Source organism: Hoplias malabaricus, chromosome X2 (assembly GCF_029633855.1).
Source record: "Hoplias malabaricus isolate fHopMal1 chromosome X2, fHopMal1.hap1, whole genome shotgun sequence".
NCBI lineage: Eukaryota > Metazoa > Chordata > Actinopteri > Characiformes > Erythrinidae > Hoplias > Hoplias malabaricus.
The window spans coordinates 16,635,392-16,661,197 of NC_089819.1; the positions used below are offsets into that span (position 1 = coordinate 16,635,392).

Genomic DNA, 25,806 nt, shown 5'->3' on the forward strand with positions numbered 1-25,806 from the left:
TCACTGAATAATTTCTTTAATTTACTAAGAATTAAATTTTTTTTCAAATGTCAAATAATTAAATTTATACAAATACAAACACAGGCTTGATGTCCCAGCCTGGCAGCATCTAGTGATAGGGGAAACTAGTTTGTGATCTACAGTGTATTTTAACATTTTAAATGCCATAAATGTTGGTCACGCACTTTTTTTCATTCCTTCATCTTCTCTAACAGCTTAATCATTGGGCACAAGAGAGGATCACCCTCTTTACCAGGTGCCAGTCCATCATAGGGCACTACAAACTCACACGTTCACTCATACTGTCACATATATGGACGCTTCGGAATAGCCAATCTGGGCGGAAAACCATGCACCCAGAGGAAACCCACAGAGACACAGAAAGACCATTCCGAACTCCTCGGAGACAGTGGCCCAAGGCAACGATTGAACTCACAACCCCAGGAACCTGGAGCGGTGTCACATTGGCGCTACCTGTTATACCACCATGATGCCCTACGCACTTTCATCACTTTCCTGAAAACTGTAATTCCTGTAAATCAATAGCTGCTGTAATGTCCACAGACAGCAAAAAGCCATTCAACCTCAATAGCATCCAAACCCTTAGGCATGTTTACAACGCTCCGAAAGCAGCTGCATTACAGGCCTGGCACAGCATCTTAGGAGTTTCTCAGGTTCTGCCTTTATGTTCATACGCAAGGACTCAACTCATGCTTTTGAGTCTGGCATGTATACAATTACCCAAAAAGCCCTTCATGTTTACTCTGTGCTAATTAGCTTTATGCCACAGTGGAGAAAATAGGTTGTGTTGGCTTCCATTCTCTTTGTAGGAGCCAACCATGAAGTGTCTCCACTTGTAGCAGACGTGCGCATTCAAGCATCGTGTACACACAGCCATGCATCACACACACGTTCACAACAACAACAATGCATGGATTTACGCTTGCCGTGCATATTTTCTCCCCCCCAATTAATAGATTGCCAGTGTGTTGCATATTTTGCATGACAAAGGAGGGTAATATTAAAGTGCCATTCGTAATGAAAATGCACTCTGCAAATTAAAAAGTGCCAAAACCCAATTTTTTCAAGCTCTTTAGGAAATAAACAGTCCTTAACCAATTAAAGTGCATTGTAATAATTCTGTGATTTATGTCGGGTGGTTTAACTTTCAAAAACTCGGCTAACCCGTATTAAGGTCACCATCCATCATGTCTGCTAGAGTGAGCGAGGGAGTAATGGTTGCTGTATTAGCCGCTTTTGATGATAGTATGAAAGAAGTATTAGCACTTGTCAACAAAACTGCTTACAACATAACATTAGCATGCATGGGCTGCCTGGCCTATTTGTTATTCTGGCAGCCCCACACACATTGTTACAAGTTAGAGAGTGTGAGCGTGCATGTGTATATGAGGGTGTGCGCGCGTGTGTGTGGATACAAGCATGTTTGATTTAGTGATAGAGTGGCTAGGCAAATGCAAGTCTTCTCCAGTTTAAACTGAATGCCAGAGTGAACGTGAGGAAGCCACAGGGAGGAGAAAGTATGAGGAAAAAAGAAGACTGTTAAATGTTAATCTACACCACAAATCCCATGTCTATAAAGTTTTCTATTTTCACAACACTAGCTACAAACATGCATGCAGGTGGAGAAGAGAAAGACTGAAAATGTATGTATCTTTTTGACAGAGAGCAAGAGAGAGATAGAGATGTAAATAAAAGCACAAAATGCCGGAGGTATAGGGTTGCCAGAGCCTCACACTAAGACACAGGGCAGTAACACTGGCCCGTCACAAATGGCTTCCCTGGCGTAAGCCATGCATACACAGCTCCACCACTGTCTGAGCCAAGAATGCACTTAGCTCCACGCGAGCAAATGAATCGGCCTATTTTGACTTCTAACATTACACTGCACAGCGATAGTGGCCGGCCATGGCAGAGTGGGCCCTTTGTCCGCACACAAACATTCCGGCGTGCTCAAACATCCGCGGCAACATATTAATTAGAGAGTTTAGCATGGGGGAGAGATAAGCTTGAGCAGCACTCATGTACGGACCGATACAACCGTGGCTAAAACCTCATACAGGCTACAGCCTGTCGCACAAGGCCACCACATTTTGTCTCGACTGAAAGCACATTGTCTCCCATTACAGAAAATCTAATACTGGCCTCTGTTTGATTAATTAGGAGGTCTGAGCTGGGCCCAGTGACTGCCATTTTGGGGGGAAGGTGTTTACTAAAATGAATCAAAGGAGACAGTGCAATAAGCACTCACACTCTTCCATTAGCTGAAGTTTCACTATAGTAATTAATGAAGGTCAGTGTTTTAAACCGTCTGCATAAAGAAGAACCTTTGTCTTCATGAAGGAAGACCTAAATTATAGCAGTAGGACTGTCCCTATTGATTATATTAATAGCTCGGGGATCTGCCTGTTTATTTAGCTGGTAAGTCTAGATAAACTATACATATATAAAAAAAGAGTTAACTGTCGAGTTACAAACCAAACAGGGACAAGATAAAGGTGCATTTAAAAGAGTACTATACTTATTTTATATTTATTTGTTTTTTCAAATATTTTCTGAATTATTCCCAGATGAAGTAATAGGAACCAATCGCCCAGAGTTGTATTTCTCTAAAAGCTTATCAGAGAAAGTCATTATACATTTTTTTTATTTACAAATAAACAAATAGTACATTTCTCTACACAGCACCATCAAATCACTTTGATCCTCTACCTCAAAATATCACGATGAATATTTCCTTGTACAGGTCTTTAATGAAAAACTAGGCTCAATTTCTTAATAAATATATAAACATACCATACAGATATTCCCTCTAAACATCTCTTTTTAACATAATTTTTTCAAACTATAAATACTAAGTTACAAACTTACACTTTTAGCAACACCTTTTCCCCTTCCAAAGATTTTAAGCTTAATCCAGTCATAACACAAAGCAACAAACAAAGCATAGTTCCTTTTTTCTTCCTCTAAGCTTTTTTTTTTTTATTTTTTTTTTTTTTAATAACAGTTATATGGCTCCTGCAGATAAACAGAAAAAATGCCCTCCCCTCCACTTCAGCTCAGCCCAGCCGCCATGCTAATTCCCCTGCATTCACCTCGCTGACAGCCCCTCATTAGCTAGGGCTCTCTGCACCATACATTGGGCTAATTTGTGGCGCTTTGACATACACAAACCAGCAGGGGAGGGGAGAACTGGGGATAAAAACATCAACTCAATTAATAAATAATACTGGGGAGGGAGAAAGCATGAAAAAGAGGCATAGAGAAAGTGGGAGAGAGAGAGCAAGAGAGAGAGTGAGTGAGAGAGAGAGAGAGAGAGAGAGAGAGAGAGAATGGGCGTGAAGTCATGACAGTAGCCACTTAAAGCTGATCCCCATTTATGGCCTGTTCGTATGAGTTAACACAGGCTAACGCCATTTATTTAGAGCAATCAGAGGTAAAGGCTGTTGAGATTATGGCTGATACTAAGAGGTTATGGCCATACACTCTGTGGGCATAATATACTGGCTCTGGCAGACTGCTTCAGGAAACTAATCACCACGTAGTTTTAAATGAACACGGCCATGTCATTTGTGGTGCATATGATTGGCTGAATCACATATAACAAACTAACAGTATATTTTATAAAATTACAAAAGACAGATCAAAATTAAAGGAAGAATGCACAGCAAGGATATACGTGTTAATATTATGAAACTTTCAGTCTTATGTTTTTAAATTCATAATTATTTTTCAGTATGCTTTTCTACTATGTGACCATGTGTTTTAGATCTTCAGTGAAAGGTTTCAATTACAAATACCTAATTATAAATCTGAATAACTGCTAATTTACAAAATAGCAGATGGGTATTTGCATTCATAAATATCTACAGTATCAATATCAGTGCCATGTCTGGAATCTCTTAAAGGTGCATAAGTCAGTTTCACTGGAGTATGTTTGTGTTATTGTAGTTCACCTACCTAGCCACCAGAGGGCGCACGTCCTGAATCACAACTAATGCACAAGTGCATTAGCCAAGGTAGCCTCCTGTGGTCAAGCAGGCAAGCCACAACCACAAAGCCTGCCAACCCAGTCCTGAGAGTAGTTTTCCAAACAGGTAGAGAGTAGTCAGTAAACAAACAAAGTTAAATGCCCTTAGTAAACATTTTATTGGAATATATCACCAGAGAAAGTTAAAAAAACAACGTGAAAGTAAAGGCACATGGATGCCCTGTACTTTCCCCATCCATAAAAAGCACGATTCTGCAGTGTATTTACGCAGCATGTGTAATTGTAATAATCTGTGGTAAATGCTGGAGTTCTATAATAATGCTAGGCAATAAGGGAATAATCACTGCCTGCAATGCTAATTTTATATTCCAAAGAGGTGATTATTTCTTCCTCTCCTCAAATGAGTTCTAATAGCTCTGCCACACAGATGCTAACACATACACAAACCAGCACACACAAGCACCTACTGCCTTTACTGCCCAAGTTTCACTCCATAACATCAAAATTCTTACACATGTGCACACTGACTCATAGCTCTATCATCTGTGACACTGTTTTAAAATGAGTGTTTAATTCACCTTCCTGCATTTCAATAGACAGATCATTCTAAATAAATCTCTTATAAAAGCCAACGCCAGGGAAAACTAGCAATCAGACAACGAAAACAAAAGATGTGGGTTTGTAATTAAAACACTTGCTTGGAAGAGGTCTGACACAGAATCAGGCCAAACAGCCTAAAGCAAACTGGTCCAGCTGAGTACACACACACACACACACACACACACACACACACTTAATTGGTTTTGTTCGTTGTCATTACATACATATGAACTCTGTGTTATAAGCACATACATTATATAGTATTATAGTATATACTTGTGAAAGATATCTGTATGAAGTATACGTGAAGAATATATTTATTAATATAAGGTTCACAAACAAAGGAAGTGGTGCTTGAAAGTTTGTGACCCCTTTATCATCTTCTATGTTTCAGCGTAACCTTGACCTAGACCTTCATCAGGTTTTCAGACAACTCCTAAACAGGTAAACAGGACCTAGCCAAACATACGTGATAAAAATATTAGACCTGGTCATTTATTTATACAGGGAAATGACATAACATCACATATTTGTGAGTGGTAAAAATACATGGACGCTTGTTTTCATTATATGTCAGTAATTGTTTATTAATCCCGCACCTTAACTTTTAGAAATGTAACCACTGCTCAATACAGAACAGCTTCAGCACTCTTATGTTGATGGGTTTCCTCCCAAGAACTGCTTGCTTCAGGTCCGTGAACATTTCTATTGGATTAAGCCGAAGACTTTAACATGATGTTCCAAAACAGGGGGGAAGAAAAAATATATACACATTTTACTGCTGAATATCGTTGCTGTTCAATGAAAAACATGTATCTCCCAATAAAATAACTTTACGAGAGAAGGAAACAACCTTTTTAACCTTCAGTGCAAGTCAATGTAAAAAAGACATTATTCCAAGTATTTTTTGGAGCTTTTCTATTCGTCCATTCATCACTATGTGAAGGACAGTTGCTGTTTTCAAATCATGTAGTAAACTAAAAATCCACAAAAATGGACATACATGTTTTTGATTGGATAACGACAATATGCTCTCGCCTTAATTCTTCTTATTATTATATTTTTTGGACAATGATTTATAATTATTTACCTGGCATATGTTTTTTTGTGTATCTTTTATGTAAGAAAGCCTTTACAATCCCAACTCACCCTAATCTTGACCTCAGTAATAAAATGGTCTTAGAGTTTTAAGTGCTTTGTTGGTTCTTATGCAGAATCTTTAGGGTTTACTCCTGAAAATATATGATAACAATCATGCGCACACACACACACATACACACACACACACAGATGTTCAAGCCTGTGGTCCACTACAGATGGAAGTAGGCAGGGCTGTAAGTGATCTCTGTCCAATCAGCAGTAAACTTCACAAAGCCATGGCTGCAGTCATAGGAGGCTAACTCTGACACACACAAACACACAAAAATACCTGCACAAACTTATCGCATCATAAACAAACCTCTATTACACAGACTTACAGCAACATATATCCAGACACTAGCATCACAGGTGCTATACAGTAGGGATATCACATTCAGCTGAATGCTCCTTTCCCTTTCCTTCTTCCTTTATACTGAGATATATTTATCTTCCATGGCCAAATTCTCTAGGGGATTTGACTTAGTGTATACTGCCATCTTGTTGTCAATGCAGCAATGACATACCTTGCTCTCCCAATGGTAAAGAAGTGACAGATGCTTTTGGAGGGGAAAACGAAAAAAAAAAAAAAAAGTTTAGAGGGGAAATTTCATTAGAATACATATAAATCTCTGGTTACAAGAGCAGAAACGAGGATTGAATTTGATGTCTCGGGAGCATAACCGTGTTAGAGTGACACACATGAAATCATCTCCCAAGGGTTTAAGTCTGCTCTATGAATGGGAATGTAGGTGTGTAGGTGTGTGTGTGTGTGTGTGTGTGTGTGTGTGTGTGTGTGTGTGTGTGTGTATGGTGGAGGGGTACTTTGCCTTCTGTCTTAAAATCCCAGTTCTCGGTTTACTGTTGCTGATTACTGGTCATTAAGATGCTGAACACTTTGCTAAATTTCATCCAAAAGAATTTAAGTTTATCAGTCTTTTTTTTAATGATATTTCTGAGTGAGAACGGATGTAGGATAAATATGGTGAATGTCATAGAAAAAGAAAAAAGGTCCAATATTGGCTTTTCCACAAATGAAAGGCATAAGGAAACAAGACTCACAATTGTTGTTAGACCTCTAAAACTGACTCTTTTCAAACAAACAGTACCTAGCTTTAATCTTTAAGAAATAATAAAATTTACTCTTGATTCAAATCAGAAAACAAACAAACAAATAAACAAATAAATAAATAAATAAATAAATAAATAAATGAATGAATGAATGAATGAATGCATGAATGAATCAATGAAACATTGTCTTTTTGTCTATTCTTACACTATGAAAAAAATAACTCAACGCTATGGGTCTGAAAGAACATGAGGCTTTCAATCAATTCCCTACTGAGAAACAAAAACAAACAAAAAAAAGATGATGACAATAATTTGGAAATCTAACAAAAATACTGGTGTTTTCTAAAAAAAGAGAAAGTGTGGCCACCCCTGACATCAATATCAGAATCAGATTCGTTCTGTTTAACCGCACACAGGGCGACACACACAGGGAATTTTTGGTGCATTGTTATTTTTTATGTTAAGTACGCTTTCTGCTTCTCTCCTTTATGTGAAAAAATGATTATCTTTTACTTCATAGTCTTTTGATTAATAAATAAAAAGAGGTTCTCTGACCTGAATGTGCACACCAGTGTATCTCTTAGTGTATATCTCTTAGTGTATATCTTAGTAACAGTATGATTAGTGTACACAGGGGGGTACATACATGTGACCCAGCACCCAATTACAATGTTTCAGATAATGATTGCTAAAAGAAGTGTAAATATTTTCATAAGGCTTCATTGCTGGCGTAGCCTTATAACAATAATCTAATTATGGTGGAAACAAATGAGTTATGTGAGTGGGTACTGGAGAGCCTGTTAACTTCATTAACTGGCTTTAGTTCTTCATTGTTTTCATTTGAACCTGCATTCAATGTAAACCTTCCTGTCCCCGTTTTTCAGAGGACAAAGACCGTAACAACCCACCCCTCAAAGGCGTTAAATAGCTGGGGAGTAAAAACTGGAGATGTCAATAAAAACACCTCTTGATCTAAGCAGCGCCCTGTAAAAGCAAGGAGGAACTGTCTTGTGTGACTGGTGTGCGTTCCTTATTGTTAGCCTAATCACCGTGCAGTGAAAGATTTCCTTTTTAAAACATTTACTAGAAGTGGCACATAATTAAATGAATGGGGGCGGGTGGGCATAAACGGATGATGTCGCACTTCTGCTCGTTAAAGTCACATCTGGAAGAGGCCACTGCTCTGGGCTCTGGCCTGAGAGGGGTTAGCCAAAGCTCAAGCCCTCTGATGAGTCCATAGCACAGTGTGGTCGCAGATGAACAACTTAATAGCTCCAGTTTTCTAATGACCGTTTCAGGTGATTTAAAATCTAAAACAGTATGAAGCTACATATTTAACACTTAAAAGTAAACCACAGGCCACTGGTGACCTGGGAATTATCACCCGAACCACTGAAGCACACACATTCTGTTAATTATGAGCTTGAACATAGCTCTACTGGCAAAGTGTGCAAACAACCAGCGCTATATTAACAACTCACAACAGCATGGTACTTAGTGGGCTGCACAAAATTCTTCCATTCAAACAGAAACATTTTATTTAGGTGCAAGCACAAAGGTACCAATAAAACGTCCACAGTGGACAAAACGAGTTGAGAACCTGGCCCAAGGACCAACAGTGACCATTCCAATTAAAACTAGTCTAACTCAATAAGGTCTAGCATTTCTTCTTACCTAGCAGATTTATAATAATAAAAATGAAAAGGCAAATCCCTCATATATCATTGACTGATAACGTCTCACTGTTAATAAGATATTAACGGTGGGCAGAACCATTCCAACCAAAAATAGTGCTCTTCCCGGCTCTTAATTTTGAATCGATTATGACTGCGCAGACATGGACAAGTTTCTCTGATGTGTTTGATTCAGACAGACCCTGGAGAGTAAATTATCTCTCATTTTGAACTTGTCCACACCCAGGGAAATCACCATGAAAATCAGAGAACGGTGCTAGTCCGCATTACACAATACACAATACCAACTCCCCGGGCCAACACTCTGGCCCACGGCTGTGCTCCCATGAGCCTCGGCGTGGCATGCCTGGTACTCAGTGCATACCCTGGACTCCCGATGACGGCTAAAATGGCATGACTAATATGTTGCTGCCTCCCCGATGAAGCCTAATGTATGGATTTGTTACAGGAATTCCCAGCCAGTGTAACCCCGGCTACTTTCATATCCAAACACATAGCAAGGCCCAGGGAGGAGCAGCTGCAGTTGCAGTGATGCTATTAGCCGTGGTGATTAGCGAGGGGATCGGCACGCCGTGTGGAGAGACAGCTTGAGCGAGTGGTGTAATCCAAGGGCAAGATGGGATAGGGATGGACTGAGCATGTCTCAGTGTGTGTGGCATTCACAGAAACACGAGCACAAAACCACCACTAATGCCCACCCTGCAAGCACATTCTCATAAATCTGTCTAATCCAAACTGTACTTTCACTGCTTGTGTTCTTGTGAAAACAATACTCCCCACAGAGAAAAATTAATAATCTTCATCTTCTTCTTTTCTTCTTTTAGCTTCTCCATCCCGTCTGGGGTCGCCACAGTGGATCAACCGCGATCCGCACCAATGATCTGGCAGAGTATTTACGCGGGATGCCCTTCCTGATGCAACCCTCCATATTTATCCAGGTTTTAGAAAAAACGAAATAATAAACTACATTAAGTGTAGAAATATACCCTCATTCAACATTCAAGAGTTTAAAATTGTCATTTTGAAAGCTGTTGTCATTTTACTCCACAGGAACTTTAGATAATATAATATATCATCATGTTTGCTTCATATTAAACAGTCACAATAATTCAGGATCCAGATTTGATGAATTCAGTTTGTCTTGCAACAATCTCTACAAAACTTGTTTTACACCAGTTCTTCACAAGGCATCACACACTCACTCACATGCATGGGAACTTTTTTAGTCTCCAATCAATCTACCAACACATGTTTTTGGACTGTTGGAGGAAACTGGAGCACCCAGAGGAAACCTACACCAACATGTGGAGAATACACCAAACTCCTCATTCACAGTCATCTGGAGTGGGACTTGAACCCACAACCTCCAGGTCCCTGGAGCTGTGTGACTGCGACACTCCCTGCTGCGCCACCGTGCCACCCTTTATTAGTAAAATTGTAAAGTTAGTTCTATCCCATTACATACAGAGTGCTAACATTAGGTCAATAGAAATAACACAGGGCCATAAATACCCATTTCCAATGCACTTTTTTTTTCTTTTTTCAGAATGTTTATCCCTGTTGTACTGTTTTGATAATGCTTCTGCAATACCATATCCATTTACGGTCATGCCAATAAAGCAACCTGAATTCAATTAAATTACTTATTTTTTATTTAAGTGGCATGTCCCAATATACAGCATCATTTAGCAATAAGAGATAAGTCAGAGTTAAGGGCATAAATCTGAAACTGAGACTGGTTTTAATTTAGATACAGCAAAGAAACACAGAAAAACCTTAGGAAAAGGACAGGAGAAAGGGACACACACAGGGGGGAGAGAGAGAGAGAGAGAGAGAGAGAGAGAGAGAGAGAGGTGTTGTCGCTTTGCATTGCGGTGTAGTTTTTCTCCTGGAGGAGTTGATTAAGATATCTAAGTTTGGCACCTCATATTCTTTTATCTGTGTAGAAGGAAAGGGGAGGGGACAGCAGAGAGAGAGAGAGAGAGAGAGAGAGAGAGAGAGAGAGAGAGAGAGAGAGAGAGAGAGAGAGATGCATGGTGGCACATGTGTGCCTCTGTGTATCTGACCTGATTGCAAAACAGCACAGAAATCTCTGCAGCCCAGAAGTACAATTTTTTTTCTCTTTACTCCTCTCTCCATTTCAAAAATACTGTATGGTATAGAATTATATTTTTGACTCTCACACCAAGCAGTGGATAAATATATGTCTCAGTGTGTTTCTCATTGAAAAAGAAGCTCATAATAAAAATGAGTGACTGTATCTGTGTATCAGCGTGTGTTTGGGGGCAAAGGCAGGGTGGAAAATCGAAATGGGGTGGGCCACGTCAGAGCCGGGTTCCAGCACAGGCATTTGCAATTTAAAACAGAGGGCTCAGGCATAATGAAAATGTAAAGCAGTGGTTTTATTTTATTCAGTGTGGCAGATTCAGAATCCCAGAGATGCTGCACTCAAGCAATCAGGCCATTAATAATTGAATTTGGTGGAGGAAGTGTGTGTGCATGTGTGTGAGGCAAGCCTGGCACTCTGAGACCCCCCATGAACCCCCAAGCCCCCTCCCCCCCACCTCTCACACAAACTCCCAACCAATTAGACATCTTCATTTGGTGACATGGGTCTGGGGCAGGGTGGACAGGATTTGGCCACTTTAATGGCATGTGCTAGACTACTGAATGAATGAGTGAGAGAGAGAGAGAGAGAGAGAGAGAGAGAGAGAGAGAGAGAGAGAGAGAGAGAAGAGAGAGAGAGGCTTGTTACCCTGCCCTCAGAGACTTGGCCTCTCCAAAAAAACAGCTGCATCATTCAAAGACTGCCTTTGGTTAGAACTGGAGTGATATAATGAACTGTGCATGAGCAATTCAGTCTCTCTCTCTCTCTTTCTCTCTCACACACATAAACACACACACACCATTGATATGCATGCATACTTATAGTAGAAAAAAAACAATGCCCACCACACACACACACCTGCCTCAGTTACCTGCAGTTATATGGGGATAGATATAATATATAATACTGTCACAAATCCAGTCTGTAGTATGTAGCAGCACACACTCACATTATGTAATATCAGGTTAAATAGAGGGACTCATCTTTGATTTTTTGTTTAAAGCTCATTTGAAAGTGTTGGGGTTTTTATAGCCAAAAAATACCTTTATTCCAGCAGTATTTGCTGATATTAAAGGTTTCAAAATCAATATCAAAAAAGTGGCATTGTGGCATCTCTACTCTCTACTCACTTTAAATATATTGAAGACTCTGGGGATTGCGGGCAATCAAACGTACAGGACTTTCCACTTTGTCCTGAAAACATGTTTATCCCTCACTTTCTAATATTGCTTGAAAGCACCCTACACATCATCTTACATAAGCAGAGCATATCATCAAGCAAAGCAACCTCCCTGTCATTACTGTGCACTCTTAACACCCAGAACTGCTCTAATCATGCTACAGCCAACCATGACCAGGCATGAGACACTGCCACCGTTCACTAAAACGCCTCCAGTCATGAGCAAACTTTTCACATCATCCTTAGCACTCTCTCTCTATCTCTCCCCCATCACCCTTGTACTCCCCTCCCTAGGTGCAAGTACAGATTTACCCAGCCTCGCTTACATAAAAGAGAGAGTGAGAGAGAGAGAGAAAGAAACAGAGAGAGAGAGAGAGAGAGAGAGCACAGCAGCAGCTTGCAGAAGAGCCGGGAGTGGGAGTTAGCCTCTGTATGATACTGCCACAGAGAGGGGGAACTGCTGTGCCAGCCCAGAGGGGCACAGCACCCACCGAAACATTGCTGTGCCAAGCGCCCGTCCCAACACACACTTCACACGTGCACACAAACTCACACTGTAACCGAGCAAGCTGAAATACCCCGAGGTATACATTACGAGGCCTGATACAAATACGTGCCCCAAAAATGACTTTTGCTAATGCTGTGTGTATCTCTAAACAGCAGCACCCTGTGGTCTAAGGGATGTGTGTGTGTGTGTGTGTGTGTGTGTGTGTGTGTGCATGCAAGTGCTAGAAAAGGATATAAACAATAACAACAAAACACACACTAATCTAAGGGCAACAGAGGAATCCACACAGTGTAATTTACATCATGGAAATCTCATTGCACCTCTCTCTCTCTCTCTCTCTCTCTCTCTCCTTGATTTGTGTGCCGCAACCTTGTTCTAGATAGAGATATTCAGACTGTCAGTATAAACTGCCTCTGTTTTCATTTTGCATTTATTTCAATGCCAGACTCAGGGCATAAATTTTTCATCACCTGCTAGGGCCATGAATAAAAGATTAAAAAAAGAAGCAAGAGGGGAGGGTGAGGGAGGGAAGGAGAGAAAGACCATGTGAGAGAGTGAGAGAGAGAGAGAGATAGAGAGGGAAAGAGAGAGAGGCTTTCCCAACATATGAACCTTGTGCTGAAAGCACTCCATTTCTCTCTCTCTCTCTCTCTTTCTCTCTCTCTCTCCCCCTGTCTGTCTCATAATTTGAACACCAGGAGCCCTATAGCGGGGTAAAGATACAATAATGAGGGCTGAAGCCTCACCTTGGCATTTTATAGGATTACCTGGGAGGTGAATTCTGCTCTCCAGGTGCAGCTCTGTGTTTATTTATTTATTTATCTATCTTTCTCCTCCAGAACTGTGACAGGTCAAGCTACATTGAGGTGTTGGGGCTAAGGGTGAGAGACAGGGCGAGAGAGCGAGATGGAGAAAGAGAGAGAGAGCGAGAGAGAATGTAGATGCTGACAGGTTCAGGTGGAGGCTACAGGTAAGAAAAGGGACAGACAGAGACAGAGAGAGGGTGAGAGAGAGAGAGAAAGAGGCTTTTTTTACTCATCATGCCCAGGTGTTCACTCTCATCCTAAGCATCATTTCAAACTGTGCACTGCTATGACAGTTTTGTCTGAGAGTGGGGAAAAAAAGAAGGAAAAATGTAGGAAATTGTGTTTTGGGTGTGTGACAATGACACTCAGAGCTGTTGTGTGTGACTGTCAAAGAGGGAAACAGGGTGATAACGTCCACACGCTGATAAAAACATCCTGAAACTTGTTAGTCTTCACAACACAAGGGCAGTAAAAGTGTAAAACCACATTTGATACTTCACCTACTCGTGTGTCTGCACTGTATTATTACTCACTACACCATGCCCTTTCATACCTAGCTCCTGGTAAGAATTTTAGCTTACTTACATGGTCCCGTAAATTACAACGCTGCTAACTTTTTTTGATGAGTTGATCATCATGATTAAGATGCTAGCCAGCACAGGCATCAATAAGCTGGCATAAAGGATCGGGATAGTTAGCGTTGTTCTCCAAGTGTGTTGAGCTTCACATCTTGAAGGTTGCGAGGTTTATAGCATTTTGTTTGATTGGAGGAACCTTAGCTTGCTAACAGGTAAAACTCTTAATGACTAAATTATGGAGAAAATAGCCAATTAAACACTTAGCTAAAGTACTTCATTCTATTGGCTAGATTAGCATTCAGCTAATGTATCTAACACCACCAGGTCGTCATCTGTGAGCTAATATTGGCTTATCTCTAATCCATTTATAATCTAAGTTTAAGCAGCAGTCAAAATGTAACCAAATGGAGTGTATATTCATGCACTGCCCCTTTCATTAATAATGTATTAATATTTGTGCATACGCAACATTAGTAACATTGGTTTTGAAAAGTAAAACCACACTTTAATTAGAGAAAGGTTCAGTTGCAATTTATTTTAAGGAGGGTGTCTTTATTAATAGCACACTACAACCCACTGTACGCATTACAGTACATAGAACCACTCATAGTTGAAATGGGATGAACATGCTGCATGTAAACAGAACAGAAATGATAATAATGGTACTTATGTTATATACTGATCCACAGTCCCTTCAGCAGTGGAAAGCTAAGCGCTAGTTTGTTGTAAACCCTATGGCACATTAGCCCCTGCTGCAATGAGCTGCACCCAGGCACCTAAGTGTGTGTGTGTGCGCGTGTCTGTATGTGTGTGTGTGTGTGCGTGTGTTGCCGCAGGGGCACCTCAAGGCAAAGAACATACACATGCAGCGAAATAACCACTGATATGGCACTTTACCACTTGAATTTCAGCTTGAAATGTATAAGACACCCACACACACACAAAACACCCCTATATATCATGACCTTGTGCATTTAGAAATCTCACCTCATATAGTACGTGTGTGTCTATGCTCATTAGAAGTGCATCACAACGTCCCGGCAGGACCTCTTTCCTCAGTATCATTTTCAAACCGTCTCTGTGAGAACTGACAGTCCAGTGTCAGCCTGTCTGAGACCCTGGCCAGAGAGCTACACCTGTACTTAGCGTATACTCATTTTGACACAGACTGTGAAGTGAAGCAGGTACTGAATTGAAAGCTATGGTTTATACTGAATTAGAACTCATATAAAACTTATGCTCTGTTGGAGGGATGGATGGATGGATGGATGGATGGATGGATGGATAAATTGATTAAATGATGGATAGTCATATCACACTTAATCTAAATATCTCAGTTATTTTAAAATATTTGATCGATTGCATAACATGCAGAATATTAATAGCACTGTATATGACTTCTAATAACTTTCCTAATTCTACTAGAAGTGAGGTTGCCTATAAAACAATTTCCCACAGAGTCTTGCTGGAATAGAAGTGGTGTTTCTGTCTGAATAGGAAACCAATCCTCGATGCGGTGTTAGCCGCTGCATGATTCAAACACTGACCTGAAGGGTAGAGAAAATAATTAATGTACTCATTTATGCTCTTTCTGTATGCATTTTCAGATAGTATAGCCTCTAGTAGCTCATAGTGTATGTCAAAGTTCTACATAAAACTCTCTGAGAAGGAGAAAACTAACACCAAGTACAGTATTGGGGCATTATATGGCCTAACACACACCCTGAAGTAGCCAGGCCTGATTAGCATCAAACCACTCACACACTGAGAGAAACACCACACACTACACATCATGGCCCTCACACACACACACACAGTGAGAGAGAGAGAGAGAGAGGGAGGGAGGGAGAGAAAGAGCTCCAAATGAGATCTCTTACACCAGCCCTCTGCTTGCCATCCATTTTTAATGGGCTGATTAAAAGCATGGCTTCCCCAATGAATCACACCACGCCTGAGAGAGAAAGAGAAGAAGAGAGGGAGAGCAAGGGAGAGAGGATGAGTGTAAGAGTCAAATGGGTTCACAGGCTGACTTAGCAGAGGGGGAGAGAGGGAGAGAGAGAGAGAGAGACAGAGGAGAGAATAACAAATGCAGGAGTGATGTCTTTTTTGAAGCATTCACAAGGCCGCACAGAGCTAAGGGCATGACTGAGGAGAGTCGAGATTGCTAGCCCCACACACAGACAGACAGACAGACAGACAGACAGACAGACACACCACATCTATCCACTGGCAAGACAAGCAACTGCAGTCTGAAATCAAGCACCCTTGTTATGAGAGGTGTTTAATTCTTGTGGCTGATAAGGCGCATTTAAATCAGGATATTAGCTATGTGCTAATGTGTTTGTGTTCGGATTCACCTGAAAGGGTGAATGCCATGGGGTTTGTGGCATTATTGTGGTTATTTATTTAGGGGCTCATTTGAATACTGTATGATGCAAAATACCAATATTTTCAACAACAACTGACATATTCTGGAGGCCTTTTGAGATTGTATGAGACATAGTGATCTTCTTTAAATTAAAAACTTAAAACCAGAAAACAGGCAAAACACACAAAAAATAAAAAAATAAAAACACACACACATTTTGAATCCCTTCTAAGTTATAGCAGACAAGGTCTTCTTTCTTGGGGCTCTCACTTACTCAGCAGCATCAAGGTTAGAGATCAAAGAGAAGCTTCAAGGACAGAAGCCCAATCACACTCACTTAGCCCTGCTGAGGCTCAGTAAGAGCACGGAATAGGTGTCCAAGCCCAGTGTGACTATTCACATCGATATTTGGTTGAGTTCTGACATAAGTGTTCAAGTCTGCTGCTCTGGTTAAGTCAAATTCCATATCCAGGCTTCTCATGAGTCATGTTCAGCTGGGTTAGTTTATCAGGAGGATATCTGTAAACATTTTTATACATGGCCTCAGTATTTCCTTAAAAGTTTTATCTGGTTAATAACAACATTCTGGCAAAATGAGTGAGCTTCTAGTGTGTGGTATTTTCTTTAGAGATACAATTCAGGACAGGACTAAATAAATAAGGCCACCAGTGAGTACATCAACACGGCCAATGCTGCCGAAAGACTAAAGTAGCCCTTTTAAAGAGGGCATTTCGGTCTGAAATAAAACTCCTGTTTGAATTAGAATATTCAGAATTTGGATGGACAGTTGTAAAGATCAGTTGAGGTTAATTAGAGCTCACAACCCCTTAGAACCCAATTCGGGGTAACTAACAGCTACTGTGACCTTGTATTGGGCCTGGTGGGCGTGTCTACGTGAGTCTATCATTACTATCCTGCGGTGATAACATTTAACATAGCATGATTAAGGAAGTACAAAGCAGAGGAGGACCCGGAGAATTTGATAACGAGAGGAGGCTGCATGTGTCTAGATAATGAAAACTGGCCTGCAGAAAAACACACATACACTAGCAAGCGATTGTCAAGTTCCATCAGGGGTGGTTGAGAGGAGTGGAGCAGAATAGCTAAAAGGGAAAATCTTGTAAACAGGAGCTGACATAAAACAGTTAAATCACAACACATTCCATTCATCATAGCTTCAGGTAAAGTATATTACCTACAGTAAATTGTAAAACAGGACGTCTGAGCGCTGATGTTGCATAAATAATACACAAATTAACCTCTAACCTCATGTGGTCCAACAAACTAAATAACTTTATTTAGCTTTATGTCCGTTGTTAGAAGTAGCATATACAGGGGCCAAAAAAAGTTAACTAAATCTAGTTTATTTTTCAATTACTTGCAATTGAAAATTTGAGATTGGAGCATCCTAATAGTTACCATTAATAATGACTTTTGTTTTTTCCAATGTAAAGCGTTTAATTTGGCATCTGACCCATGGACAAGAAAAGAACAGAAATGGGTTTTATGAAACTATTTGTCAAACTCTGTAATACTTCAGACAAAAAAACTAACCAAATGTGTTTTCTATTAGCATTGTTAGCATGTAGCAATATAACTCCTGTCCATATGTTGTGTCCCAGTGAAGAATATGGAAGTGCTATGTTTTCTGTCTCTGTTCAGGTGCTTGAGTGATAGTGATGATTATCTCCAGTGGAGAATAGCCCATCATGATACTTTAATCCTTTTCAGCTTTTCAATTATCGCAATATCACAACCTAAATTGTCGCAATGTGATTTTTTCACCACGTTCTTCCAGCTCTAACACACCAAGTGTGGAATCTCTAGGCTATGAAAAAGTGAATCAGATGAGCTGCCTTTACTCATTTACTTTACTGCTAGTCAAATAGATTCCTAAGCTGAGGCGATACTGTGAAACAATATCTGAGAGCAGTAGCTACACATTCTCAGCACTTGTCCATGTAAAACCCTTTCAAAATTCAGTAACACAATGTGAGCGGTTCTCTATCTGTGGTGATTCTCCTGCTCTCTCCCCATTAGAGGCTGTCTCTCTGTGAGGATGACAGTACTTGAGATGCCTCTCCAGTTTGGGCTGCATCAGCCTCTCAAATGGGCCCGTTCAGGTCCACTGCAGCTTTGGCAGAGCTAAAGCTAACCGCTAGCGTTACTGCTACCGCTACTGGCCCGACATATGTTCCATTCAATGCTGTGTCACTCTTCATTTGTAATTATTTCCCCTCTTTTCCTCTTCTCTCCCGCTCTCTCTCACTCCCTCTCTCTGCTCAGTTGGAGATAAATACTGCTGGGACTGTGGAGACTGCGGCGGTATGATGACCTGTTCCAGGGTGTTAAACTTCTCGTCATGGCTGAGGAGAAAGCGAGCGGAGATGGCAGCCACTGTCAGGCACAGCTCCACTGCGATGTATTAAGAGTATATTAATTATCTATTTCTTATGCTCGTTTAAGGAAGACCAGGGAAGCATTAGTTAGACGTTACAGTGAACATATGTTATGCAGCATCTCAGCGAAACTGACAGATAATGGAGGAAGCACTTGACAAACAGAAGCATAGTGGAAATGTGTGTTGCCTCAATGCCATAAAATGTTTATTTAATTACTTGATAAAGCCAGGAGCCCTTTATACTGTGTGCATTTCTCAACCAATCAATGTAAATATTCCTAAATGAAAATATTTCTCCAACAAATGTTTATTTGAAATCTATTGAGTAACTGCAACACTGTGCTTATTTTAAAAATGACAAATACTATTTTTATTAGCCTTTAAAAGTATCATGTACATGGAGTTTTAAACTGAAAATTAAATTTTAACTCGACATATTCTCATTATGTTGAATTAGATTTTTGCCGACAGTCTGTAAAGCTTTTGCAACCTTAAAACAGTCGTCAAAATCTTTGTGGGAAGAGTTTTAGTGAATTTTCAATAGTCAGTGCTTTTTCATTCATGCATCCATTAGGGGGGCAGCCTTGGCCTAATGGTTAGAGAACCAGGCTTGGTAGCGGAGGGTTTCCGGTTCGATCCCCAGGACCAGAAGGATCATCCATGGCTGAAGTGCCCTTAAGCAAGGCACTGAACCCTCCAACACTCCCCGGGTGCTGGGGATGGCTGCCCGCCACTCTGGGTGTGTGTTCCCAGCCCCTAGTGTTCACTGCCACAGATGGGTTAAATACAGAAGACACATTTCATTGTACATTGTACTATGACAAATAATTGCACATCCAGTTCAGGGTCACGATAGGTCTGGAGCTTACCTGGAATCACTGGGAGCATGACAGGAACACACCCTGGAACGTCCCTGCAACACTCTCTGTTGATCATTTAATTACAGTATTCTTCAAACTTTAGTTCTCACCATTTCCACCCTTGTAGTCCACCTAGTACTGTCCTAATCACACATTCACCCGTCTGAGACGGTGAATGCCACATGCTTCCTCCCAGACACGTTAAGAGAGCCACCACCTTGTCAATTCCTCTGGATGATTAAACACATTTGAGGAAAATATTATCTGTCCAGATGACTACCAAGTAACCAGTAAACACCTGGGCCACACTGTGTTTGTTTGAGTGGGAGAGGGAGTATCATACACACTCAAAAAACATGCCTATTGTGCTTCTTTGGACTCCTGGCTTTGAATGTCTGAACCAGCCAACGTCCTACAATGGGAGCCAATGCTGAAACTGCTACAGCACTTGGAAAGTTCAGAATGGATCAATGACATTCCAGCTACTTTTATTACATTTTATTTATTTTACTGATTGGTGCTATTATTTGCCTAGACGTGTGAATGTTAATAATGTGATTATGTTGTATGCATATATAAACATTCCATTAAAAGTTGTATTAAATACATTACCTCTCCTGCAAAGTTACTCTTGCAGGGATACAAGGTTTTGTCATTGTTCTTAATGGTTATCTTGGTCGTTTGGCTGTATCAGGATTAATTAATGACTAATTTTTGAAGTGAATATCCTGTATGGAGTTCACCCATTCTTAAAAGAACACTGCATTCTGAACTAGTTCTCTTTTGTTTCATATCAGGTCACATTGCACTAATTGGAAGAAATCTTGACTGAAGATCTAAAGCTCCACTGCCTGGTCTAACAGGATTGTTCACATTTAAAGTAGAATACATAGGGTCTGAAAAGCCAAATGTGGGTTATGGTTTCTAAATAAAGCCCCCACTTTCTGCCAGCAAGGAATAAATTGGTACATTTTACAGGAGGAATGGTGGGGTGAGCAAGAGTTCACAGTGGGATTAAAAGGCTAAGAAAGTTTATGTATTCCTTAAAGCTTGAGACAGAAAAAAAAGAGAACAAAAGAGCCCAGCAAGTCCCTGTCATACCTTTCTTTTTCCTCTATTTTCCACCACCTCCTTCACAAATGCCTTACAACAACAAAAGCTTAATCTCTGACACTTATTCCAGCCGTGAAAGAAGAGCATGAGAATGTTTCACAATGAGGTGCGTGGGAGTTGGACAGCAAGGTGAAGTCGGGTGGCATGATAGCTGAATTCCAAGAAAAAAAAAAAAAAAAAAAAAAACAATAGCAGCAAGGCCACCAGGTTACACTGTGCTAATGACCACACTGAAGATGTCTTCAAAAGACTTTAGGAATGCATAGAATCAGGGGTCATGTCCTGGTAGGATATCATAGCGAGAGTTATTCTTAGAGGTGGCCTACAGCTAAATCTATACTCTGAGATTCTATACGGAGCTAGCACAGTGTTCAGACGTATGCTATTCAAGGTTATGGCAACTTTACACACAATTGCAATAGAGAATTTCAATAGAGAATTATTAACCCTAAGAAGTCAAGCCGCTGTTGTTTTGTGTGCTTTATATGTTTAATTACATTATTGTATATCTGGCTGGGTACCAAAGTACATTTTATTTTTTGCTAATTGGATCATGCCTTAAGTAGAACTATATTAACTATACGGCTGTATGAGATAACACTAAAGAAGATCCCAGTCTTTTGCAGTCTTTTTAAATAAACAGAAATAAGACTATTTGAGGAGACGGACTGACAGAAGGTTTTAAAACATAATCCTATCAATGAACAACAGAAAGAATAAATTATTAATTCATTCATTCATTATCTGTAAGCGCTTATCCAGTTCAGGGTCGCGGTGGGTCTAGAGCCTACCTGGAATCATTGGGCGCAAGGCAGGAATACACCCTGGAGGGTGTGCCAGTCCTTCACAGGACAACACACAAACATTCACACCTACGGACACTTTTGAGTCGCCAATCCACCTACCAACGTGTGTTTTTGGACTGTGGGAGGAAACCCACGCGGAAACTCCTCACAGACAGTCACCCAGAGCCTGAATTGAATCAACAACCTCCAGGTCCCTGGAGCTGTGTGAACGCGACACTCCCTGCTGCACCATCATGTAAATAAATAACATATTTATTGTTCTATTTTTATTTTGTTCAATATATGTTGTAGAGTGTGGCATTGTGGTACAACAGGTAGCGTCAAGGTCACACAGCTCCAGGGTCCTGGGGTTGTGGGTTCGAGTCCCTCTCTGGGTGAATGTCTGTTAGGACTTTGTGTTCTCCCTGTGCCTGCGTTGGTTTCCTCCAGGTGCTCTGGTTTCCTCCTTTATAATTAGACTAATTATATTTATATATAATCAAATAATAATTAAATATATACTACAACTGTGTTCTTCACCAACAGTAAGCTTTAACACATTATTGTGTATTTAACACACAAATCTGGACACCAGCTTTATTTAATTCATACCTACACACAGAACCCCCCCCCCCCCCCCCCCACACACACACAAATAGAAATAGAGCCAAGAATACACATACACCTCCAGAAGGCACCTGCTCAGAGTCTGAATTTGGGGCCAAAGCCTGCTGATCCTCTTCCTGAACAAGCAGGCTTTTAATTTAGCTGCTGCTAGCCCAGACCACACACACTTTGCAGGGGGCAGAAGTAGTGATACCTGAGCAACACACACACACACACACACACACACACACACACACACACTTCGAAGTACAACAAAAAGAAAACTTTAAACTACTAAATGAAGCACTAGCATCAAAAAAGCTGAGTACATTAAACCTCCAACAGAAAGGATGACATTCAATAATCATTTAATAATCTATATAATTAAAAAAATGTTAAGTCTGGGTTGATTAAAAATCACAAAAAAAAAATCACTAAATTAAGAACTGCTTAATAGGGTACAAATCAAGAATTTAAAAAGTCAATTTCCGTCTTTTTGGGCGCCACGGTAGTAGTGTCGCAGTCACACAGCTCCAAGGACCTGGAGGTTGTGGGTTCCAGTCCTGCTCCGGGTGTCTGTGAGGAGTTTGGTGTGTTCTCCGCGTGTCTGTGTGGGTTTCCTCCGGGTGCTCCAGTTTCCTCCAGTCCAAAAACACATGTTGGTAGGTGGATTGGTGACTCCAAAGTGTCCATTGGTGAGAGGGTGAATGTTTGTGTGTCGCCCTGTGAAGAACTGGCGCCCCCTACAGGGTGTGTTCCTGCCTGGCGCCCAATGACTCCGGGTAGGCTCCGGACCCACCGCGACTCTGAACTGGATAAGAGGTTACAGACAATGAATGAATGAATGAATGAATGAATGAATGAATAGATAAGTCTCTGAATCACACAATATTAACAAACTGAGATGGTGACCACCGAAATGTTCCAGTTATCTGCTAACAGCATAACTGGGCAGCTCCACAAACCTTTTTAGTACAACAGGCAAGATTTCATTCAATTTCTTTCACAGTCTCTTAACACTATAATAATATAATAAACCTATTTTCTTAATGGTTGACTTCTAATTGTCTTTTAAAAGTATGACACATTAAAATATATACCCCCTCACAGACACAGACACACACACACACACACACACAGTCAGTGCAGGTCCCTCTTCTGGAGTTTACCTGTATAAGACATTAATTTACTCTCAGTTGGAGGCCAATGTTTCAAGCCTGGGAAGTAAAGGAGGAATGCTGCAGCCAATCCAGAAGCCATCAGTTTTCATCGGGCCTGGCCAGACCTCTACATTATGGCTGCCCTCGTGCTCATTGCTCTCTCATTGCACCTGTCAGCGGCAGCTGACAGTGCATTACTGGCTCGGTGGCCCAACAGCAGGGTACACCAGCCACCCATCAGGACAGCGCTCTGCTGGCACCACCCTATAGACCCCATGGTAATGAAGTAGCAGGTATACAGGAAGAATTAGGGCCCTACTGATATATCATTTGACTAGTACAAAAGCCTATATTATTGGGGAAAGAAATTACTACCCTCTTTTAAGGGATGACCTAGTTGTATTATGTGAACATTTTAAAAGTTTCAAAATATGCAATTTACTCAGAGTAATTAAGCTGTAAATAAGGCCGTAAATAAGGCCAAAAATTAAAAATGAAATATTGAGCAGCAGTTTAGCCCATTCGTGCTCAAATCACGAGGAGCATTTCACCTTAAATGGAACCAGAATGTGAAGCTGAATCCATACCATATTCCACACAAATTTCAGTGAATCACTTTGCTTACATGTTTAAGATCTACTTACCAATCCAGGGAGTGTTTGAAACTCTTCAAAAGACCATGGAGTAATTTTATGAGCTGCTGTTGTTCGTCATAAAAACTACTGCTGTAACTTTGAGATTTTACAGAAGGCTAGTTTGAGCTGGAGGTCTGCATTTCATAGTAATGCTTGCAAGGTGTATACATCACATTTAGTACCTATTCAGCCAGCTTGGAACCAGGTGCAAGAAAAAAGTATCCATTTTCAGGGAACTAGGCATGAGCTGGAATGAAAAAAGTACCCACTTTCAGGGACCAGGTACCAGCTTCGCCTAGTGGAAAAGCAAAAAAGCAGAGCCAAGTAGGTGCTACGCAGTCAGAAAGCTCCAAATATCAGCAGAAATCCAGTTCAGACAGTCTGAGAAGCTCAGACACATGCAAGGTGACTTCAATGAAATAACGAAAAGATATATCTAAGATAAGGTTAATAGTTGATTTTCATAAATTAAACATAAAATTAAACAGGCACACGTTAAAGTTTGTAAATATTTGAGCTCCAATGTTGTTGGTCAGATCTTAAAAAGTAGGGTAAGTAAATTTCTTTTAAAGTGTAAGCTGCAGTTTGTACGAATGCATTTTTATATTTGCAAGAACAGGCATTTTTATTAGAACAAGTCTCGGGTAGAGGAAATTACCCAAAACCTCAGAACGTGTAAACTACCTGTAGATGAGTTAAACCAACAATAAGCAACCAAACACCCATGTGACGAGTATATGATGACATCACATTCCCAAGTTAAAAGTGAATATGCTGGTTTTCAGGGCCACAAACCTGTGGCATGGATTTAATTGAACTGTACTGACCACATCAGATACATCACCATTAGATATTTCCCCGAAATTATTCAGCTGTAAAAACGAGTGTATGACTTTGTACACGCACCAGCTGACAATGAATATAAGTACACACAGTGAGATGAAGGAGCTGTAGTGCCGGACAAGTTGAGATATGGGACTACTCACTAGGAGATAGCAAGTAATAGATGGGAGTTATTTAGGTGAAGTTAAGGAGGCTTTGTGACACATGAATATCATAATATTATCCATCATCTTGAAGGAAACAACTCGCACACACAGAGAGCAAGCAAAGCTTAACACACACTTGTGTATACGTGTACGCACACACACACACACACACACACACAGGAATGAGGGGGGATAACCAATGAATTGGTTTTGCTCCGTGTCTGCTCTGCCTCATCACTGTAATTGCCGCGTGTCTGTCAAAGACAGTGAGTGTGAAAAAGTGTCTTCCTCAGCTGCTGCCGTCGCTTGTTTTTGTTCACACAAACGTTCGGCTCTTGTAAAAGGCAGAAAATAAGTGGCATTCAGTGAATGGCGCTATTCTTCTACTGACAGCTTCATATCTATCAGGTGGCGGAGGCCTCCAATAGCTGACGCCACTCTCGCAAAAACATCTCTGACAGTGTGTTAAATTCCAGTCTCCGCCTTTCACTCACACACACACACACTCACAATGCAAAAAAAAACCTCTCTAAAACACACTTGCGTACACTCTTCCCCTATTAGCACTGACACTCTGCAATGATGAGCACTTTCTTTCCTTGAGCAGTTACGGTTTGCAGATTTTTTCTCCCCTTTATGTGTGCGTGTATCTATATGTGTGTAGTAAGGGTGGGCCGGGTGATGTGTTTGGTGGTCCTTGGTGAATAACTGGCCCCCTTTAACCTCCTCCAACAGTGTTGCTTCATGTTGCTTCATTAATTGAGCTGATCAGACGCCTCTTTGATGCGTTCTCTCTCTCTCCCTCTCTTTCTCTCTCTCCTTTTCCCCCATTGGCGGCCGACCACCACTCGCACAGACAAATAGGGCAGTTGCCATGGAAACTGACTAGACAGGCCAAGGATCCTCTTGAAACATATTTCTGTTTGTAAAAGGGAGATTCCCCTCTTGCTAAAAAAGCAGGAGATCAATTCGCTGATTCGAAAAAAGGAGGCAGAGAAGAGAAAGAGAGGGAGACGTAGAGCGAGAAAGAGAGCAAGGGAGAATAGATTAAAGCTCACTTATAGAGAAAGGAGTCGGTACGCTAATTCTTGCAGCAATGGACAGGATCAGTATCAGCCAAAGCTCGCTCTATATGAAGACACAACTGAACAATCCAAAGTGTGCTGGCTGCTCCTCAATCACTCTAGAGCACTGACACT

General features: G+C 40.8%; 1 protein-coding gene across 5 annotated transcripts in view; it reads right to left on the reverse strand.

The window, feature by feature from the left end:
- The window catches only part of LOC136677480 (uncharacterized protein KIAA0825-like), a 121,743-nt gene that overhangs the window by 18,241 nt on the left and 77,696 nt on the right, over nucleotides 1-25,806 (reverse strand). For 2 of the 5 annotated variants that reach the window (XM_066655035.1, XM_066655036.1), the window contains exon 20: nucleotides 22,286-22,634. The exons of 2 other annotated variants lie outside the window; for them this stretch is intronic. In XM_066655035.1, the coding sequence (XP_066511132.1) occupies nucleotides 22,289-22,634 (346 nt within the window). In that variant the 3' untranslated portion in view covers nucleotides 22,286-22,288. Of the gene's footprint in view, nucleotides 1-14,322; nucleotides 15,238-22,285; nucleotides 22,635-25,806 lie in introns of those variants that run through there. One more of the 5 variants, XM_066655039.1, reaches the window with a different exon arrangement.